General features: G+C 50.9%; 1 protein-coding gene across 1 annotated transcript in view; it reads right to left on the reverse strand.

Moving 5' to 3' along the window:
• MYO5C (myosin VC) overlaps positions 1-15035 on the reverse strand; it is a 98061-nt gene that overhangs the window by 44465 nt on the left and 38561 nt on the right. Inside the window, exons 14-23 of the mRNA XM_036249579.1 lie at positions 13193-13318; positions 10630-10713; positions 8905-9039; positions 8372-8469; positions 7468-7554; positions 6898-7009; positions 5942-6153; positions 3689-3854; positions 2799-2945; positions 53-217 (exon numbers count right to left, since the gene is read on the reverse strand). Coding sequence (XP_036105472.1) covers positions 53-217; positions 2799-2945; positions 3689-3854; positions 5942-6153; positions 6898-7009; positions 7468-7554; positions 8372-8469; positions 8905-9039; positions 10630-10713; positions 13193-13318 — 1332 coding nt within the window. The remainder of the gene's footprint in view (positions 1-52; positions 218-2798; positions 2946-3688; positions 3855-5941; positions 6154-6897; positions 7010-7467; positions 7555-8371; positions 8470-8904; positions 9040-10629; positions 10714-13192; positions 13319-15035) is intronic.

Below are 15035 nucleotides of genomic sequence, written 5' to 3' on the forward strand. Positions count from 1 at the left end.
GGTCTCTTCCCTGGAAAGACCACAGGTACTGCCAGCCACCGCCAGCACAGACCTCTTCCATGGCAGCCTTGTATCTCTTCCCCTTCTCCTCATAATTGTGCCTGTGGGCAGCTGCTCTGTCCAGTTCCGATTCCAGTTTCTGAATCTTCTCCACATCCCCAGCCCGAACTGCAGCCAGGCTGGTCAGCTTCTCCACCAGCCCATGGTTCTCTTTGTTCTAGAGAAAAGAAACAGCAGGTGCTTAGGGGTTTATCCCTAATAAAGAAGCTGTTGCATTCGCTTCTCACAAGCTTTGACCCAGCATCAAAATCTTTCAGGTTCAGTTACGCGGATCAAATTTATCATCACGACGGCGTGTGTGAGCATCTTCATCCCGGTGAGGACAGCGGGGCAGATCTGGTCAGGTGAACGTGTCCTGAGCTGGCGGTGGCTCTTTTAGTGTGGTGGCCAGGTCAGTCCTGCAGCGCCAGGACAACTATAGTGTTGTGGGCTGCACTGTGTTCCCCACTGCCCCCAAATTCACATGGTGAAGTCCTAATACCCACCCAGTACTTCAGAACGTGACTGAATTGGAGATAGGGTCTTTAAACGCAATTAAGGTAAAATGAGGTCATGTGGGTGGCCCTAATCCGGAATGGCTGGTGTCCTTATAAGAGAAGATTAGGACACACACACAGAGGGAAGACGATGTGAAGACACTGGGAGGAGGTCGCCATCTGCAAGCCAAGGAGAGACAACACAGTAGCAACCAGCTCTGCCGATACCCTGAACTCGGACTTCCAGCCTCCAGACTGAGAGAAAATCAACGCCAGCTGTTTAAGCGCCCAGTCTGTGGTAGTTTGTGGCGTTAGCCCCAGCAGACTAATACGCATAGAGTGGAACTTGGGCAGTGTTAGGCCTCCCACGCCCCACTCCCAGCTGGTTCCCCGAGCTATTCCCTGCAAACCAAACAGTGTGTGGGCCTGTCACACAGCAGCACAATCAGGGGAAAATGTATCAAAACTTCACGTTTAGTATGGGAGAGTATAATTGCCAATGATGTATCAGATAAGGGGTTAATTTCCAATATATATAGAGTGCTCCTACAACTCAACAAAAGGAAGACAAAGAACCCAATTAAAAAATGGGCAGAGGAGCTGAATAGACACCTCTCTAAACAGGACACACAAATAGCTAAGAGACATATGAAGAAATGCCAAACATCACTAATCATCAGAGAGATGCAAATTAAAACAATAATGAGGTATCACCTCACACGTGTCAGAATGGCCACCATCAACAAATCATCAAACAACAAGTGTCGGCAAGGGTGTGGAGAAAAGGGGACTCTAGTACACTGCTGGTGGGAATGCAGACTGGTGCAGTCACTATGGAAAACAATATGGTGTTTCCTCAAAAAATTAAAAATTGAACTTCCATTTGACCCAGTGATCCCACTTCTAGGAACATACCCTAAGAAGCCTGAAACACCAATCAGAAAGAATATATGTACCCCCATGTTTGTAGCAGCACTATTTACAATAGCTAAGATCTGGAAACAGCCCAAGTGTCCATCAGTAGACGAATGGCTAAAAAAGCTGTGGTACATATACACAATGGAGTACTACGCAGCTGTAAGAAAGAAAGATCTCTTGTCCTTTGAGACTACATGGAGAGACCTGGAGAGTATCATCCTGAGTGAGGCAAGCCAAACAGAGAAGGACAAGTACCATATGATCTCACTTATTTGTGGAATATAATGAACATAACAGTCTGAGGAATGGGGTAGTCCCAGAGACGTGGAGGTAGGGTACAGACTGACAATCCCCAGAAGAGGGGATGGTGGGGGAGAGATAAACCACAGAACTTACATGCATGTATGCATGAACAGTGGACATGGACAACAAACTGGGGACAGGGCGGGGAGGGAAATGGAGGGGGGAATCAGTGGGGGGAAAAGGAGAAACATCTGTAACAAAAATTAATTAATAAAAAAGAAAAAAAAAACTTCAAGTTTATTTGCTTGCACTAATTCACTAAGGGTCCATTCATTAAGGACCCTTATGGTATAGTTTAAGTCTAGATTTAAAGTTCATCTTAGGAGAATCTCAGTATAAACGAAGGCAGGGCCCAGCTGGTGTGGCTCAGTGGTTGAGCATCAACTCGTGCACCAAGAGGTCACTGGTTTGATTCCCGGTCACAGCACATGCCCAGGTTGTGGGCCCGATTCCCAGTGGGGGGTATGCAGGAGGCGGCCAATCGATGTTCTCTCTCATCGATGTTTCTATCTCTCTCTTTCTCCCTTCCTCTGTCTCTAAAATCAATAAAGAAGAAAAAAAAAACAAAAACAAAACTGAGGCAAGCCCAGGAGTGAGTTTTATAGATCTGGACGCTGCATGTTCCACAGCCCTCGCACCCGGGGAGAGCACGCGGACTTTTTTCCTGCCAGTGGCAATGGCATGGGGAGTCTCCTCAAACGAGGCAGGGCTGCAGCTCGGCCACATAAACCTTTGGGAATAGGAGACGGCAGCTCCTCTGAGCCGGGGCATCCCCGAGGGAGCCTGGGTGGCACGCAGAGCCAGGCTGGGTTTCAGCCCCACCAGCCCTCCTGGGCAGCCGCCCTGTGCAGCGTACAACCTGCACAACCGTACGGAGCAGCCTTGTAAAATGTGCTTCTGTTTTCCAGCTTGGGGTCCGTGTCAGCGGCTTAAACCTCCTGACGTGGGTACAAACTTGAACTGCTTAGCTGAGGACCTGGCCCAGAATAAAACATATCTATTAGAAAAAGTAAATGTGAAAGATGCATTACGAACACCTACCTGATCTTCTAGCTTTTTCTGCAAACGCTGGACCCTGTACGTAAGCTGAATGTTGAGCACGAAGCGTCGGATGTTCTGGAATCGGCGCCTGGCCAGCCACGCCCGAGCGTATTTCTGAAGGATCACAGCCTTGTGTTCCTCCAGCACCTTGAAAACAAGATTTTGTGAAATGCAAACCAGCTCTCCATTGTCTCTCTCTTCAGCTCCTCCAAGGTTGGGAGCTGCAACTACTAAAGCATCCCCACAGTGCAAAATAGAAATTCCTTGTCATCAACCCACAGAGACCTATGTCAGACTTTTGAAACAACAGCCAAATTCCACTTGTAGCAGACACGTAGGGACACCACATACCAGCACTGCCTACTCTCTAGGAAGGACTTCATGCAGAAAACTCTCTCATTACAGGCACACCCCAGAGATGTGGTGGGTTCCAGAAACCACAATAAAGTGAGTATCGCAGTAAAGTGAGTAACATGAATTCTTGGGTTTCCAGTGCATAGAAAAGTTATTTTTACACTATTGGGTGTGCAGTCACATTGTGTCTAAGAAAAGCAGGTAATAATTAAAAGTACTTTATTGCCCTGGTTGGTTTGACTCAGCAGTTGGAGCGTCGGCCTGCAGACCAGAGAGTCCCGGGTTCAGTTCCCGCTAGGGGCATGTACCAAAACAAAAAAACAAAAAAAAACTTCATTGCTAAACAATGTTACTATCATCTGAGCCCGTTGGAAATATGGTGCCATTAGAATTGCTCGACACAGAGTTGCCACACATCTCCAATTTATACGTTAAAACAACTCCACAGTATCTGAGAAGTGCAGTAAAATGAGGTAGCCTGTACTGCTGATGAAAACCACCACGGGCCCCGGGAAAGCACGTGGTCTCGGCCGCACCTTGCGATACCTCCTCCGGGCCAGCAGTCCTCGGGTGTAGGCCTGGATGGTGATGGTGGCCACGCGGATCAGCTGGTACAAACTGCGAACCAGATACCCACGGCAGTGCTTCTGAAGGACGATGGCTGCCCACGCCTCTTTCAAGGCCGCCGCGGTAAGCGCCCTCCTTGGTGAGAAGAATGTGGAGTCAGTCTCACCCACAGGGCACCGACGCCCACAGCGCCCAGCGTTGCTGCGCTTTCCTACTAAGGAACAGTCAAGGCTTTTGCAAAGCAAGGCCTGCTTGAGACCGGTCATTGTTATCTCCTCTTTCACCCTGATCTGAATGAGCTTCTCCGGGCACCAGGAACCACAGGGGGACATTCACACTCTTCACACCCAGGCTGATGATTCACCTCGCTCGGCCCACAGACACTGTGACAACAGACCTGTCCTTCAGCATTGCCCTCGTTCATTCACCTGTTCGTTCACTCTGGTGGCCAATGGGCTGAAGGTGTAGACTAGGGAGGAGTCGGCACACCACAGCCTCAGGGCCAAACCTTTCTACCTGTGAATGCCACGTTTTATTGGAACACCCTGTTCTTTACAAAACAGTACCTGTGACTGATTTCACGCTACAACGGCAGAGGTGAATAGTTGTAAGAGAACCCGCAGGGCCCCCAAAGCATACAGTACTTGGCTCTTACAGAAGAAGTCTGTCGACTCTCATCCAAAGAACTGGGTAACCTTCTTACCTTCAGGATTGAAGACCTCATGGAGCAGACAGACTTATAAATGGCCAAGTGCGATGTGAGAAAAGTGAAATGATTACTGAAAGATGATTACTGTAAGACAAATCTCACAGACCTGCTTGGGAAAGGCTGGTGTGTGAGCCAGCCCTGGATGAACAAGGATTTCTGTAGACAGCAAAGATTGGAAGAGGTAGTTTATACTGAGACCAGCAAAAGAGAATCTGTCTAAAATTGCTAGAATAATAGATGGAGACCATTTTTTATTTTAAAAAATACACACACACACACACACACACACACACACACACACTGTGAAAGGCATTGTGCTAGGACCTAGGTGTGGCTAAATGGGAACCAGACAAGTATGGGCCCTGTCTTCACGGAGCTTCCATTCTCATGGATGCATCAGGCCATGGGGCCTTGGGTACCATGCCAGAGACTAAATGCTCTTCTGTAGGAAACAGGGGCACTGGAGGCATCGAGGGCAGGAGCAGGGCAGTGGCTCATCAGGCCCTGCTTTAGGGAGATGGGGAGAAAGGCGGTGGGTGAAGGAATTTGCTCTAGGAGTGAAGGAAGCGAGGACGAAGGCCGCGCCCAGGCAGGTGCCCAGGGCTGGGACGAGCGGGGCAGTCACCAGAGGCAAGTGAAAGGGTGGCTGGAATGGTCAGGCCTTGGTGATTCCCGAGGGGAAAGGGAGCACATGTGTGGGGAGGAAGGTAAGCTTGGGCTTCCTGCCCTGGAGACGGCTGTTGACTGAACTCAGAGCGCGGGAGGCAAGCCTGGCTGCATGTGCCCAGGAGAGTGGGGGCTGCAAGGGCAAGTTTGGTTCGGGGCGTGCTGAGGTGCAGGTTGTGGTGCGCCAGCCACGCGGAGAAGCCCAGACGCTGCTGGAGGTCAGGCCTCGAGCGCAGGCAGAGGCGCACACCTGCCCTCTCAACTATCCTAAGAGCACGCCGAGGACAGAGCCAGGGTGACACACAAGCACACCATGCCTTCTGGGAAGAATGCCTGTCTCACTGGCCAGCCCAGCCCTCGAACAGGCTGGAGGACTGCCCTCCGCACAGCCATCGCCCTGGGGTTGCCACAATAGCCTTGCCCAGGGGTTCTGTTTGCTGGCAGGGCCTCGCCCTCAATCCCCTCAGGCACGGTCTGTCTCCTGACCTCCACAGGTAGGCTGGCCAGTGGCTTCACCAGGACCCTGGTCTTCTTAGGCATGTTCAAGTCCCACAGACCAGGGCCCAGTCCATCTACCTGGTCTCACAGAGAAGCTTCAGAGACACCCTGATTGGAGATTCCTCTCTTCTGGGTCCTGGCTGTCCCCTGTCCCACATGGGGACAGCAGGCAGAGTCAGCACTGCTTGTCCCCGAGGGACCCCCCTTCTCATCTCCAGGCTAATGGCCGCCTCAGGGTCATGCACCCCAGGTCCCAGGAGAAAAGCCTTTGTCCTTGACAGACCCTCCCCCTGGCAGCGATCAGCAGAGCACGCGTACAGTGCCCCACGTCCGCCCTGGTCCCACACACCTGACGGTGTGCTGGCCCCGGAAGTACCGCTGGATCAGCAGGGCCGCTCGTCTCTCTCGGAGGAATTTTTTCCTCTGGAGCCAACCGCGGATGTGCTTTTGAATCACAACACAACCCTGCCTCAGTTTATCCAGTCGGAGTTTCTCTAAATAAGCCACTTGCCCTGCTCTGAAGAAAATCTTGGTTTTACCAAACTGGTACTGATTGGAATCCTGGAAGAGACAAACAATATAATCAGAGAAAATCTTTTCATATTTTCTATAGTAGTTGGAAAAGACGTTTAGAGATTTAAAGATGCCAACATTGCTATTTTTACGTATCCGTTCTTTGACATAAAGAAAAACTCTGATTATCATCTGGAAATGTATATTTTGTCTTGTTTGTTTAAAGCCACTTGGAGGGCAGAAACGGACTGGAGGGGAGGCGTCCTCCGCGGATGGGAAGGGTGGTGCCTGCGCGGCGGCTCCCGGTTGGGCCTCGCAGTCTCCTGTGCAGGTCTCCACAAAGGGGCACAGGCACTGGGACAGGGTCGGTTTCCGTCTTCACTTTGGCTTCTCTTTCCCTCCCTTTCCCTCCTGTCGTGACTCCTTCCCTCTCTTTTCCATCGTAACTCACTGCTGTGGCAACAACCTAAACCACTGCGAGCCGTGTGCGGAACCCCAGCCTAGTGGCCGTCTGGTTGACTGTATAATATAAACCAGGCCCAGGGAAGGTCCCTAGACTGTAGGAGAACACAGCAGGACAGGAAGACACTGGGGAAGCCAGGGTTCGAATCTGGGTCCCTAAAGGCGATGCCTGCTGTCAGGAGTGAGTCTGCCCTGACCTCCTCGGCACACGTATGCTCGGGGCCCATGTCTTTCCTCTTAGCCGGTCCTGACAACTACGGTCTGGAGCCCGAGGCAAAGATGCGGAAACCCGTCTGGGTGAGAGCCGGGACTCAAGCGAGCAAGCCTGACCTGGATGAGCCTGTGTAACACCACCTTGCAGACCTCCTTCTTGTCGCTGAACGAAAGCTCCTGCTTGGTCATGAGGATGCCGTAGCGACTGTAGAACTCGATGTACGTCCACCTGGAAAGTCAAAGCGGATCTAAGGAGGCGCCAGAGAGGGAGTGTGTTGTCTGCAGACCTTGCGGCCTCACTGTCACTGCTGGTGGGGTGGTCTGTTCTGGGGATGATGGCCCTGGCCTCCCTGCAGGGACACCACCCGGATCACCCACAGAGCACACCTGTCTGAGCCTGGACTGTTTTTGTTAATGCTCCGCTCCAGCAGGTGTCCTCTCCCTCCACCCACCTGCCCTTCGTAGATGCACTGGGAGCCCGCGGGGACACCCGCAGCACTGAGACGGGTGATGGGGTGGTGGTGATGGTGGCCTCGGCCCCACATGCTGCCTGCGGAGCACCCTCTTCTGGTCTCCCCACAGCAGCTTACAAAAGTATGTGACAAAAATCACGGCAGCCACTGCCTTGGGTCTCAGCACAGACCTGAAGTTGGGCACTTTTCCCCCAAACAAGGAGCAACACGGTACCTGGAAGGGTAGCTCTGTGCACTGATGCGAATTGTTTCCAAAACGCCGCAGGCTCGCAGCTGCTGAGCAATTCTTTTGGAGTCAAACCTTAAAGAAGAGATTGTCAGTGCGTTAAGCCGTCAAAATCGACTCTAACACCCAAACGTGGTGTAGCGGAGCTGCCTGGACCGTGCGCTCCCAGAGAGCAGGTCTGTCTCTGTGGTCCTCCAGCCACACACACAGCAGGTATTTAATGGAGACCTGTCCGTGTCAAGTGAAACAGCAGCTCTGTGGAACAGTTCAGAAAGCTGGGGATACAGGGAAAGGAGTGACTGATTGACGCACGTGACGGGGACAGGCCCGGTGAGGAGTTCCACTGGGTCAAGCTTCGAATGGCAACAGAGTGGAAAACTGTTCAAGCTGACCCCGTCCCAGGGCTTATCTGAGGCTCAAGTTCCCTCTACAAGACACCCAGCAGGTTGCTCTCTGGCTCAGGGCTGACCCTCTGGTGACCCACAGACACATTCCCCACCTCCATGGACAGCAAACCCCCTCAGTTGCCACTTAGCTCCAATCAGCTGAGAGGAACTCAAGACCTTCCACTCGTGGGTCTGGAGTCATTTCCTGAGGCGCCAGAGAACAAGTCTAATGCCCACCGCCATGCTGGAGGGCGAACCCAGCGACCCCTTCAAACGTACACAAGGTCTTTCATAGTCAAGGAACATGTTCTCGAGAGACTTCAAGAGTAGACTATCCTTTCAACTCTAGCTGCTCAGCCAGAGGGGTTGTGCTGACATTGTATGCAAAGGGCAGAATGTTTTGAATCAGAAAGAAGTCAAGTTCAGGACCAGTAAGCACACGCTCCACCCTGAGGGAGACCCTGGCTTGCTCAGTGCTTTCTTTCTCGCTGCAGGAGAACACTTACTCAAAGGGTAATTTCTCATCGTTTGGCTTGATGCAGCGAACGTAGTGGGGGGTGGTCGCATTGAGAGTCTCCATGAGCAAGGACAGAGAGCTTCGGAACTAGGAGACAAAGTCAGACAACAAACGTGCTGAAATGTAATGCTTACATCGACGCAGGAAAAGGGCCTCCCCTTGGTAAGCTAAGAGGAAAAGGTGACTTCGTGCATACACATCTATTACGAAAGGTTTCAACCCATGACTATGAGTATCAGTGCACCCGCCTGCTCTGGACGGGACCCTGCTCTGCCCAGCATCCCACGGAGCAGGAAACGTAGCAAATCGTGTCACTGTGCGAAAGTGCAGTATGCCCAGGTGTGCGGCCTGGAGGCTGAGGTATGAGGATGAACTGCTTTTCTTGACGTTCGTGTCTACACCACATAGGAAGAAGCTCGGTGCCCATGTCCAGGCCTGGAATGTGGGTCCTCCCAGTGCCCAGCTCCCTGGGGGGGCCTGGCCTGAGCCCGGGCCCCCTCCCCCTCAGACACATCCTGGTACCTTGCTCCCCACTGTCGTCCGGAACTGCTTGTTGTTTGGTTTGATGACCTGCTTTGCGGATTTCATTGTGATCGCGGAGCCGAAAGGAGAAGGAGGAACCGGATTTTCTTGGAAAAATTTGGCGCAGAGGTGAAACTGGAAGGAGCAGAGAGGATTTCAATGTCTGAAAATGCTCGCCCACAGGCCTTCACTGGTACAAGCCAAACCAGCGGTCACAAGCCCGTCTGAACCAGTGGAGGGCCAAGGGACACTCTCGACATCACATCTCAGTGCCACGAGCGACTGGCCAAACTGCAGATGGCAGTGGCTTCTCTCCCAGGAATGGGACAGACTGTCTACAGGGGTCTCACTGAGTGTCAGGAACGAGGAAACAGTTATGAGGCCTCCCTCTGCACCTGGACCCTCCTCCTCCCCCCGCTCCGCCCCACGTTCTCATGCCCACAGATCCAAACCCGACCCATTCTTCAGGGTTTTGTTAAAATGTTTTTCACCCTACCTGCTTCACAGTACCATTTCTGGTGCCCAGGAGGAAAGAATCCCACATTTCTCTGAACTGTCTTAATCTTTCATTTGTACCCCTTTTAAGACACTCATTACTTTCTACCTGCATCCATTATTTCTTTAGATGTCCATCTTCTCTCTTAGAGCAAACCTCCTATTTTCTCTTGTCGATCAGACACGGGTCTCCCTCGGGAGAGAGTCCCTGCCTGCACCCTGTGCGCCCTGGGGAGGAGTGGACACGAGCCTCCCGTGTCTCTGACAGCCTGTGTGCGTAGCGGGGAGACCCGTCTGTGCTTCTGCAAATCTGCCTCCAGCCGGGACCACAGGGGAAGCTTGGGGGAGTAAACAGTCGGCGAATCAAGTCAGCTAATTCTGTGCATGGGATGCAGGCCGTTACCACGCTGAATTCTCTGTCATGAACCATTTTAACAACGGCAGGTGCCACGGGCTATGACTTATTTCTGATCATTAGTGGAAGTGCCCCTGCTCATCTGGGAAATGGTCAGAATCCCTGAACATCAACAAAGGGCTGGGATCTTTTAAAAGAAGGAAAATAAACGTGACAACTAAATCGGCACAGAAATTAAGTCTTAGGAAATATCCTTATTCTCAAATGTTAATAAAGACGTGTTTAAAGAGAAAATAAAAGAGCCAGAAGTCATTCTTCCGGTGACACCAGTGATCACACAGAACCGCGGATTCCAGGGGCCTCCCAGCGACAGCCGCTGTCCCTCCCGATGTGGTCCTCTCCCTGGACCTTGGGTGTCCTCGTGTACCCTGCACTGCCCACCATTGCTGGTACGTGCTTAACTATGGTGCTTCCTCCAGGATGTGAGCTCCACCGGCAGGAAGCCTGCCTGCCCTGCTCCCTGCTGTGTCCCCTGAGTCTAGGCCAGTGCTTGGCACATGGTAGGCGCTACGTAAACAGTCCTTGTGACTGAATAAGTAAATTCGATCTGTGGTTCTTTAAATGCCCGGATCAGGTCTTTCCTCTCTGCCGTGTGCACATTCCCCAGTTTGCCGATAGCGGAGATGTGCACCCTTTCTGAAGCTAGAAACATATTTCAGTCCCAATTCTGAAACAGTTTCCGTTGCATGTCTGACTTACAATTAGCCACAGCAAGGCAGTGCGCACGCACAGTCACCCTGTACTCCTTCCTGACAGGCATCTACCTCCGTCAGGTGTGCAACGTGTAGCAAAACTACCCCCGGGGCTTGACGAACCTTGCTTGCTCCCAGGATTTCGACCAGCGTGTCATAGACGGTGTCTCTGTTCTTTTCGAGGAAACCTTCGCACCGATACTCAACCTGTGCGGAGAAAGGAAGTCATCATTTCCAAAAAGACAAGAGCAGACGGCATCTGGGTACCACACGTTTCCTCTCTGTTTAAAGAACGAGGGTCGAAGGGGTTCCAAAGGCCATCTCCTAAAAAAGAGACTCCGTTCCTGCCCATCACAGACACCCCATGAGATGAAGCTCGGAAAGCTGGGACGGCCGCCGGATGGAAGAGCCAGGCTGCCCGTGGCTGCTGACCGTCTGCTGTGTCCCGTCAGCTTCTGCTGGCCACCGCGACCGTTCTCTGCAGTGGGGGCTGTTAACACACACGAGGCCCGAGAGACCTGGGTCGGGCCGCTTGGCCTCAGAAGCCATCAGGAGGAGGAAACACCTCAGGGGTGTCCTTTGGGTTCAAACACAGGGTTCTCCTAAATCAGCATTAACAGGCAGGAAGGAAAACACCTGACACCTGAACAGAGCTTTCGGGGGCCAGCAGCGCCCCTAGCGGCAGGTTCAGAGGGCGGGCGTGCGCTGGCCTTGGGCAAGCTCCCCGTGCCCCTTTCAGATGCAGGAAGCTTCCGGAATCCTGCTGGCTTATGCCTCTGGGTTACGTATTTTAATACGTGACATTTCCTTCATAAATTAAAAAATATGTTAAAAATAAAAGATTAAATATTAACTGTGAGGAAACTGGCTTTTGGCGCTGGACCCTCGAGGCAGAAAGGGTGTCCGCGAGCCCTGGGCAAGGACTCTGCTTTGTCCCTGTGGGTGAGGAGGTGTCCTTACTGGGCCGCAGGTGGGTTAGGGGCAGGATCAGTGGCTGCCTGTAAACACCCCCTCACGAATGCGGTGCTTGGATTCTTGTGTCAATGCTTCCAGGCCGGGGTGTGAGCCGCTTGTGTAAATGGGCAAAGCTGGGGCAGGGTGGCGCTCCCTCCATCCAGGGAGCCCTCCAGTGTTTCGGGGAGCCGCGTGCCTGCCGGGGCCTGCGGGCCCAGGGAAGAGGTGCCGGCCTGTGGCCTCGGAGCGTAGCTGCCTCGCTTTCAAAACGATGGCGTGCCCTGGGCTACCTGAACGAGGACTAAGCGGACCTTACAGGGTGTGTGCTTCTTCCCACCAGTCCGCGGTCCACCCGAGGGGCTGCGCCATTGGTCCTTTCACCAGGGACGCTTGGGAGCGCCAGGTGAGAGAAGCGGAGGTCAGACCCCGTCTGGACAGAGGGGTCCTGCCATAACCCCACGGGTGCTGTGCATGACGTCTGATCCTGTCTTTCTCTTCTCCGCGGGGCCCCACGTGTGACACTATAAAGGACAGCTGGAAAGGGCAGTATGATGTATCATCATTTACTTCACGTGCACGTTTTCCAGGAACCAAATCTGAAAACCTCTGAGCACTGAGGCCATCACATGCCACAGTCCCCCTCAGCCCTCGGTCATGCAGGCACAGCCAGCAGATGCTGACCCGCAGCACTGGTCAGACAAGCTATTCCCAGGACCTCGGGCCCTGGCCAGGCCACTGCAGTGACACCACGAGGAGAGGAGTCTCCTGGGGAAAGGAGAACAAGACGGGACGGGCAGGTTTAGGGCCGGTGGTAGGCGGCGTGTCTTTCCCTCCCCTCTACAGGGTGGGCGAAGTCGGCTTGCAGCTGTTCCGGATGGAAAATAATGCAATAGTTCATGGATAACAATGCAAGAATAAACTCTGTATTTCGAATACTCACAACTGAAAACCTATTTTTGCCCCACCTTGTATTTTCCACACTTTCTGCAATGTAACTTTTTAAAATTAATTTTCTTTTCATTAGAGTAACATTTGCTTCATAAAACATACGAGATACATAAAAAGGAAAATAAAGATTACCTAGAAAACCCCTCATCTTCAACCAACCTATGTGACCAATATCTTACAACTTAATCAAAAAGGAAAACCTCAAAAAAAAAAACAAACCATATAGCTTTTGCTATTTTAAAAAAACAAACAATTATGGCCCTGGCCGGTGTGGCTCAGCGGTAGAGCGTCGGCCCACGGACCGATGAGTCTCAGGTTCGATTCAAGGGCACGTACCTCATTTGCGGTTGTCCTTGCCCTGGTGGGGTCGTGTGGGAGGCAGCAAGTTGATGTCTCTCTCTCACGCGATGTTTCCCTCTCTCCCTCCCACTCTATCTGAACAAAAATGGAACAAATATCCTCAGGTGAGGATTGAAAAAAGAAAAAGAAAAGAACAATTTTGCTGTCTTGATTACGACAAATCATGGAGAACATAAAATGATTAAGAAGTTAATGAATTCATAATAAATCCAGACTCAGACACGAGGCCCACTCACTCGACAAGTGTTTGTCTTGAAAGCAGTACAGCAAAAACCCACGTGCTTTGTGATAGGAACAAACTAACAAGTGTGGTGTAGACACGTACCCTTCACCGAGGCTACAAGCCAAGCGACTTGAACCCGGCCTGGGCCACCCCTGGCCTCCTGCGCCATCCGGGGAGCACCCTTCCAGGCCCCCACTGTACCTTGTCAGCAAAGTGCTGGATGAGAAAGGATGCAGTTGACATTCTGGGCTTTTCAAACAGCGAGTTCTTGTTGACAAAATTATTATAAAGTTTTTGAAGCCAGTTTTCATCAGTTCCGTGTGGTAACTGGAAGAGAAAGCAAACCAAATAGCAAGTAAAGAAACTAAAGATGAGAGATGAGCAGAGGTGAGGAAAAGCGCTCATTTTTTTTTTCTTTTTATAATTTTTTTTTTTTTGGATATTTATTTCTTAGCTGATAGTTTTCTCTTCAAAATGGCTGGTTTTTCTTGCCCTCCCCTCATTTTGTCAGTACCATTCTTTTTTTTTTTTTTTTTTAATCCTCACTTGAGGACATTTTTCCATTTTTTTGTTCAGATAGAGTGGGAGGGAGAGAGAGAAAGAGAGAGAGAGAAACATCGACATGAAGGGACACATCGAGTGGTTGCTACCCGCACGACCAACCAGGGCCGGGGACAAACTGCAACCGAGGTACATGCCCTTAGCGGGAACCGAACCCGGGTCTCTCTGGACCGCAGGGAAAAGCGCTCATTTTTAAAAAAAATAATTTTTAAATTTTTCAGTGACAGTTGACATAGCATATTACATTAGTTTCAGGTATATAACCCCGTGATTGGACATTATACAACTTACTAAGTGATCACCCCGATAAATCTCGTACCCGTCAGACACTATACATAGTTATTTGAGTATTATTGACTATATTCCCTATGCCGTACTTTACATCCCCATGACTATTCTCTAACTGCCAACTTGTATTTCTTTTTAATCCTTACCCGAGGATACGTTTTTATTGATTTTTAGAGAGAGAGGAAGGGAGAGAAAGAAAGAGACATGGATGTGAGAAACATTGGCTGGTCACCTCCTACATGCACCCTGACCAGGGATCAAACCTGCAACCTGTGTCTGTGCCCTGACCAGGAAAGGAACCCCAAACCTTTCGGTGTATGGATGATGCTCAACTGAGACCTTCACCTTCCACCCTGCTCCCCCACCCCATCCCTCGGCAACCACCACTTCTCTGTGTCTGTGAGTCTATTTCTATCTTCGTTGTTTTGCTCTTTAGATTTCATCTGTCAGAGAACTCATATATTTGTCTTTCTCTGACTGATTTATTTCACAGAGCATAACACCCTCTAGGTCAATCTATGCTGCTGCAAGTGGTAAGATTTCATCATTTTTTATGGCAAGGCACTCATTCTGAGGCATCAAGATATGTGGGCCTTACAATGAGGGGCTCTAGCTCGGAGCCTACTTTTTAAAAAGCAACTCAGCTGGTTGGAGCATTGTTCTGTACAGCAAAAGGGGTTGGGTTCAATTTTTGGACAGGAAACCCAGGTCTCCACCCCCAGTCAGGGGGACGACAGGAGGCAACCGATTCCTGTTTCTCTCTCCCATCCACGTTGCTTTCTCTCCCTCCCCTTCCCCCACATACACTTCTCTCTCTAAAACCATTTAGAAAGCCTCAGGTGAGGATAAAAAATTTAAAAATAAATAAATAAAGCAACTCTAGGCATAAATCTATCCTTGATCGCAACAATCTTTAGAGTGACATTTTAATGGATTTATCCATGCCCTTTTGGAACAAAATGTCATAAACTAAGAGGAAATGGTCATATAATCCCTTAAGAATGAAGGATCTTACTTCCGCAAAGTTGGCAGTATTTTTGTACTTTTTCCCAAAGTCCAAACGTTCAGGAAAGAGCAGCATGGACTCCACTGTATGAATGTGACTTTATTCTCAGTTTTATGGGGAAACACTGGTGCCTACATGCAGCTCCCCTCCCCCCAGGAAACGCGTTCCTTTGTTTTGCTGCCTACTGAG

Source organism: Molossus molossus, unplaced genomic scaffold, assembly GCF_014108415.1.
Source record: "Molossus molossus isolate mMolMol1 unplaced genomic scaffold, mMolMol1.p scaffold_m16_p_1, whole genome shotgun sequence".
NCBI lineage: Eukaryota > Metazoa > Chordata > Mammalia > Chiroptera > Molossidae > Molossus > Molossus molossus.